The sequence below is a fragment of the Carettochelys insculpta genome, chromosome 6 (genome assembly GCF_033958435.1).
Source record: "Carettochelys insculpta isolate YL-2023 chromosome 6, ASM3395843v1, whole genome shotgun sequence".
NCBI classification, from domain to species: Eukaryota; Metazoa; Chordata; order Testudines; family Carettochelyidae; genus Carettochelys; species Carettochelys insculpta.
Genome location: NC_134142.1, coordinates 61,777,691 through 61,784,263, shown reverse-complemented (window position 1 = coordinate 61,784,263; position 6,573 = coordinate 61,777,691). Strand labels below are relative to the sequence as shown.

The 6,573-nt window shown below is 41.3% G+C and overlaps 1 protein-coding gene across 1 annotated transcript in view; it reads right to left on the bottom strand.

Annotated features, from left to right (window-relative positions):
- Positions 1–383: 383 nt before the first annotated feature.
- RTF1 (RTF1 homolog, Paf1/RNA polymerase II complex component) overlaps positions 384–6,573 on the bottom strand; it is a 58,737-nt gene continuing 52,547 nt past the window's right edge. Inside the window, exons 16-18 of the mRNA XM_074997027.1 lie at positions 6,432–6,527; positions 5,294–5,405; positions 384–3,843 (exon numbers count right to left, since the gene is read on the bottom strand). Coding sequence (XP_074853128.1) covers positions 3,737–3,843; positions 5,294–5,405; positions 6,432–6,527 — 315 coding nt within the window. The 3' untranslated portion in view covers positions 384–3,736. The remainder of the gene's footprint in view (positions 3,844–5,293; positions 5,406–6,431; positions 6,528–6,573) is intronic.

The following is a 6,573-nucleotide window of genomic DNA, read 5'->3' as shown; positions in this document are numbered from 1 at the left end:
GTAACCCTCTATTATCATATCTTCCCCTTACATATACTAGTTATTGAACACTTCATCGGTCTTCTCTTATTGAAAGCTCCTTCTTCAGGGAAGCAGCAGTCCTCTTCTTTCCACTCAAATTTTACCTACCTAATCAATAAAAGAGATCAACACTGCCCTCCACCAAATATTGCCTGGATGAAAACATCCAGAAGTCCTGTGACTCTACAGACGTCCAATTCATGCATTTAGTTAAAATTCAGCAGAAAGACAAATGCTTTGAAGTAATCAATGGTGACCAATAAGTATATAACTTACCCAACAGTGACGACAACACACTTAGCAGATGGTCCAGACATAAAGAACCTTCTCAAGAGATTTAGTGAGACAAGATCAGTTTGTGCAGATTTATTTTCATCAGAAAGGATTCCTTGATGGGAAGTCTCTAGATCAATTTAGAAAGTGAGAAAACAAGTGTGCCATCAAAATAATAGTGCATCCACCATATAAACCACCTAATCTCATGACAGCTCTGTTCAGACAACGACCTGTGTGTATGGAGGGCAAGACAGAAAGAGACAAGCCAGATGAAACTGAAGTTTAAATGATGTAGGATCCATTTTTTTTTAAACTAGCTTCTCTTGACTTCAGTTTCATGGTTTAGCATTTCTGACAAACAAGGTGGGAGAGGAGCAGCTCAGGTTTCTGTGGAATGAACACAGCTAAGCTTGGGTCTTCAGTGACGGACAACAGACAGGCGAAAATCATACTGAATGATCCTTCTAAGGGGCTTTATTTCACTGAATACTAAATAGCATCAAGGAGACCATACCTTATTCTCTTGTACTTAGAAGTAAAGAAATGCTCTGAAAACAGCTGTCCATTTCCCCATTAGTAACAGCAGCACTTTTCAGTAAGTACCTTAGAATGCTGGGTTTTATTTAATCATTTCAAGTCTCATTATGGACAAAAATGCATAAGATTGTGGGGAAAGAGAACAGGTTCCAAGGGTGTGGGGTCCTGAGTGCCCCATATCAAGGGATTAAACATGTTTAACCTGATTAAACCAACCAACCAAGTTTATTTATAGAAGTCTATACATTTGTAATGAACTCACCTAGGACACCAGTAAAAGAAAAACAAATAAACCCATCCCTTTGCAATGAGGCAGAGTCACCACTCACCTTTACATGCACTTTAAAAAGCAAAAATAAGATTACACCTTCATACAAATTAGTTCTGTAACTATTCCAGAGATTGACTCACTTGGTGCATTATTCTCAACACAGAGAGTGGTCTGCACACAGTGATTCCCTGACTATTGCCTCTTATAGAAAGTATTTCAGCCCAAACCACTGTGACTTTGCGCAGGCAGCAAGTGGTAGCTGATAACTGGGTGCTCAGGACACAGTCACAAGTTCTGCACGTGAAATTCACTGTGTGCATCCCTCTTTTTTAATTCGAAAAACTCCATAAATCAATGTGGTAAACAAAGCAGACGTACTATTTACAACACTATAAGGGTCTCATCCATGTTTATTTTAAAGCCTATACCTTAGTTTGTAAGTCAGTTGTGTAAATTTATCTGGGATGAAAGGGCACATCAAGTGAAAGCATGTAAAATAATTAAGGAGTAAAAAGCTTGCTTTTCATTCACTGTACCCCACAACAGTTTTTAGTAATTTTTGCAGGAAATTCCACTTTGGCATTGCACAAATTTTGCCATTGCTCTTTTGTAAATCTTCAGAAATTTTGATATTTGGGAAACTGTCTACTCCAAATAAAGTTTTTATTACACATCTGTAACATTATTGTAATTGCTGCAAAATCAAAATGATACCAAATGGATGATATCTATACAGTGGACCATGATGTCTCTTGTGAAGCTATAATGGCAGATTCCATAAATCCACTTTTTAAAAAAATATCAAAAGGACTTATGCAAATGAGAGCCCACAACAGCTCCAGAGAAGTTGCTAGACAGACAATCAAGGAAAAAGTCTATGATTACATATTTACACAATAGTCCATGAAAGAGATCCAAAACTATGGACTATCAAGTAAATAATCATTAAAAAGTCCACAATTTGCTTACACAGCAAATAAGAGCTGCTCCGAAGGTGGAATTTTTATACACAGTTCATTATATCAATTTTCACACAATTACATGACATTTCTTTCAAACTACTGTTAAAAAATTAACAAAAGGAAATTAAAATAAGAGCTAGATTAAAATTTCATTAAGGATCCAACAAGGAAGTCACCAAGAGGCAGACTCAGATTTTGATATAACCACTATATGGAGCTCTTAGAAAAACACTCCAGGAGGAGGTGGCAGGATTTTGCTTTCTTCAAGCCTCAGTTAAGAAGAACACCTTTATTTGTTCAGTATGCAACTTCGTGCTTTGGTGCTTAACTCAGTCAGGGCCTCTGAACTGTCAGACCGCTAATGCTTTATTAATTTAGTTCTTAGTTCAGTATATCCAGTTGTATTTGTTTTGAAAAGCTCTTGGTTACATGCCACTTATATTTACACTTGGCTTTTTACACCTGAGTGATTATCAAGCAGTCTTGCTTCTAGTCAAACATTCCATAAAGTCATACAATCCTTGTGCTAGTGTTTTACTGCTCCTGTACCAGTTAATCTGTATATAGAAAATATGTATCTGCACCTGCCCTCATACATTTTCAGTACAGTTTCTGCTTTGTCCTTTCCCTTCCACACAATATGAACTGATTCTTTTTAAAGCCAAAGTCTAGAACTGCTCACAAAAAAACCCCCAAACAGGTTGGAGCTCAGTAAAGACGCGGTGACACGACAAAGATGATATATTGGATGATCAGTTGGATTTGTAGAAGAAATACAGGAGCCGACCGAACAAATGCCCAAGGGCATCCAGCTACTTCATTCAGGGACAGCAGGAGACTCAAGCTGCTATAGCTCTACAGAGGACGAGTCTCATGCAAGAGCTGTTTGTGGGATTCCCAGCAAGTAGGAGAGCAAAAAGGGGAATGTGAAGTGACACACCTATATCAGCCAGGCCCGTTTAGTAAGAAGAATCACATTTAATGAGTTTCTTTCTTGCAATTTCAGATGCTCAAGTACAGCTGGTAGAAATTCAAAAGAGCCGTAAGGAAATGTGACAGACTGATACAAATAGTACTGCAGCTTAAAAAAATGATAAAAAACACCTGAAAAAAAGTCACGTAACGTCCCCTCCCCCCGAAAATTTACACTTTGAACCTAAGCCAGTTTTTGAAGTTTCCTTTCTCCAGAGCTAGGAGGAGGAAGAAGAGGAGGAAGAAAGTGAAGATGACCTTGAAGCCACAAGGGTCTTGTGCCAATGTTTACTCGCCATGCCTGTGGTGGTATGTAAAGAGAATCACCAAGTGCTGATGCTGCCACCACCAAAGAGATTCCTACAGAAATCCCAACTTGAGGCTAATACTGAACATTTAGAGTAGACCAACGACCTGCATGAACAATAAAAAACAAACAAAAATTTAAAATTAAAAAAAAAAAACCTAAAAGGAGTGGGAGAACCCCAAACAGCACAGATCCACATTTGTGAAAGGGCAAGAAGGGAGGTCTATACAGTAAATAGTCAAATGGTTTATGTTACAGATGACTGGCAGTTTTAAAGAGTCTCTTCCCAGCTCCATTGCTGCTCCAACCCAGAAGGGAAACTGAAAAGGGAAGAGAAGTTGGGACTTCAGCCTGGAGCATGCAGGATTGGAAGCAGCGGAGTGGGTATGCTCAAATAAGCCCCCGCCTTTTCTTGTAGTCCTCCAGGTTCAGTGATCGCCGCGGGGCACCATCTTTTGCTGGTGGAGCTTTGGAGGTGATGGCCAGCGTCTTAGACTCTGCAGGGGGGAATAACACAGTCAGAGCGAGAATAGGTGGAAGTGGCATCTCTTTTGCTTGGCAGTAGGAGTAGGAAAAGAGATTTCAGCCCTTTTTTTCCAAATTAAACCAAGTTTCTGTGTGACAACTTCACCTTGGAAGGATGTTTACCTTTTCTGCTAAATATTAATTGAAATAATAGTACATTGAACCAAGGGCATTTCCAGTTACATATTTCGAATATCAAGACACTTTCAACTTTGAGTATGCACCTCAAACTTGGTCCATCACCAATGCTTCCATTACTTGCAGAAGCTACTCCAAAGTTTGTAATGCTGCTGTTTCACATGCTGCGCAGCACTCTGACAGCAAAGGACATTTGTTACATGACCATAGCAGACCTACAGGACAGAGCTCACTAGGGGGTGAACCCCATCAGGTTTTCTATGAAACCCTTTTTTTAAATTTTACTTCCATAATAAAATTTTGTCCAAGACTTTTTTCCATGTTGACTAGTGCAGCCTCCCTCTCTCAGAGCTCACCAACTCCCAGCTCCTTCAATCCCGTTAACCCACTGTCAAAATGCAACTTCACAAAGAGTCCATCTGCCCTGAACGCAACCAGTGATGCTCAGATCCCTGCACTGGAGTCTCTCCTGCAGTAAAAGCTGCATTTTGAAAAAATCTCAACTTGTCACTCACTCTTACATTAGATTTAAGCTCCCTGCCCTGGCGCACTCTGCCCTGCCCACCTTCTGGCTCTTCTTTTTGGATTTGCCTCCCTTACTCACTTCTCTCCTCCCAAGCCCTTGCCCTTTCCCACTACCCCTTGTGTGCCTTCCTGCCTTCTTCCATGATGGCCCTTACGTGTAGAAGGCCATTCTTGGTCTGTTCTGCCATGACTTAACCTACTACTTAGGAACACAGAAAGTACCATTACAGAGCAGCCTCATGATCCTTTTCTGAGAGGCCTGCTAGCTCTAATGCCCCCCCAGAAACTCAGCGCACATTCATCTTCATTACTCACACTGTTACATTCCCACACTCTCCCTGGTTTATAAAAGTTGTCTAATTCAACTGCAAGCTCTTTGGGACAGGGGCCAAAAAGCGTCCAAAGTGCACTGCTAGCACCGCATAAACAAAACTCACCATCCACAAGAGTACGTAGAGGAGCAGACACAAATGCACAACTACCACACACACCAGATCTCTTTACCTCATTACGCTAGTGCCCTGGTGCCCAAAGAGTGTTATCAGCACAAAGTCACAGATGTGCCTGTGTACATCACCTTCTCTTAAAGGCATGTGCCTAAATTACAGTACGAAAGCCCACAAGTCCCATTCTCCAATTGGCTACTGATCCAGACTGCAGCAGATTCCCAACTAGAGCCTGCAGCCCTGTTGCACACCATTCTATAACCTAGCAACACTGGAAAAATCACCTCCCTGCGCACCCATGTGACAACCTCACCTGAGCTGGGAACCTGGAGATCAATCTTCACATCAAAGTCATGCACTTTGAACAGGTCCTCTGAGAGGTCACTGGCTGATTTAGAGTTCATGTCTTTGTCCTTCCCTTGACCCTGAAATTTAAACAAAGTTCCAGTAGCACAAATCTGACAAGCTGGAGTCAAAGCCAGAGCTGAGAAAGTTTTATTAGCCACCGACACTTTGGAATCCTTCGACTACTTTGGGGAGATAACAACTGAAGGATGAATGTGAGTGCTGGCTAAAAGGCTGGAGAACAAGGAAGTCAAGATCACTTCACCATTAGGGCTGCCATTCCCACCATCTCCCAGACCTTGGGATGTACTGTAAAACCCTTAGGCTTTCATCATGATAATCCTGAAAATATGTCTGACCAGACTTGAGGGAGGTGGGGTGCAAAAAAGGAGCCAAAATGACACTGCCATCTCATCTGTTCCACCTGAACCCTGATCACCACCTGGGATAGAAGGTATCAGTTCCCTTGTATGTCCTCTTCCTCTCACACTGCATTTCTTCTCTTTCCTGTCCCTCCCCTTTTTCCTTTTGTCAATAAAAGCCCCTCTTAGTTGGCCAGGACTATGTATTTTGCAACAATGCTGTAACCCAAAGGTAAATAAAAGCAGTTCGACTAACTAGTCTTTCCTCTAAAAGGAGGGTTATTAACACTTCAACACCATGTATCACCCTGCTGGTTAGAGGCGGGGAAGGTGTTTCCTTCTAAAAATGCTCTCCAGCAAAAGAGGGGCAGGGCAAATTGTTAAAATGAAAGCCTCAGTTAATACTTTACACTTTAAATGCTCCCCACTTCCCCATTTTCTGTATTTTTAATGAAAGATTAAAAGATATTTCATAGTGTTGGTACCATGGTGCTATGCAGGCTGATGTCCCTGTACCCCAAACATTATGTAACAACTTTTTAATGCTGCTCAGTAACAGCGTTATGTTAACACCTTGAATTCTTAGGACCCACACGCTCCATCAAAATTAACACAACACTTTAGATCCATGACTCCAAGGCACTATAATAGTATGAACAATAAATAGTAATATTTTAAAATTAACCTGCAGAGTGCTTAACAAAAAGGTGGAAGAACACAGCAGAGGAGGGACACAGTACTTGCCTTGCCCATGTCCTTTGGAGCGTCCGGTAATGCACCAGATCCATATTTTGCATTTAGCTGGGCAAGGATGGCAGCTTGGACTGCAGGATCCCTGGACTATGAGCAAGGGAGACAGTGAGCAACTGCATTTCCTTAGTGATAC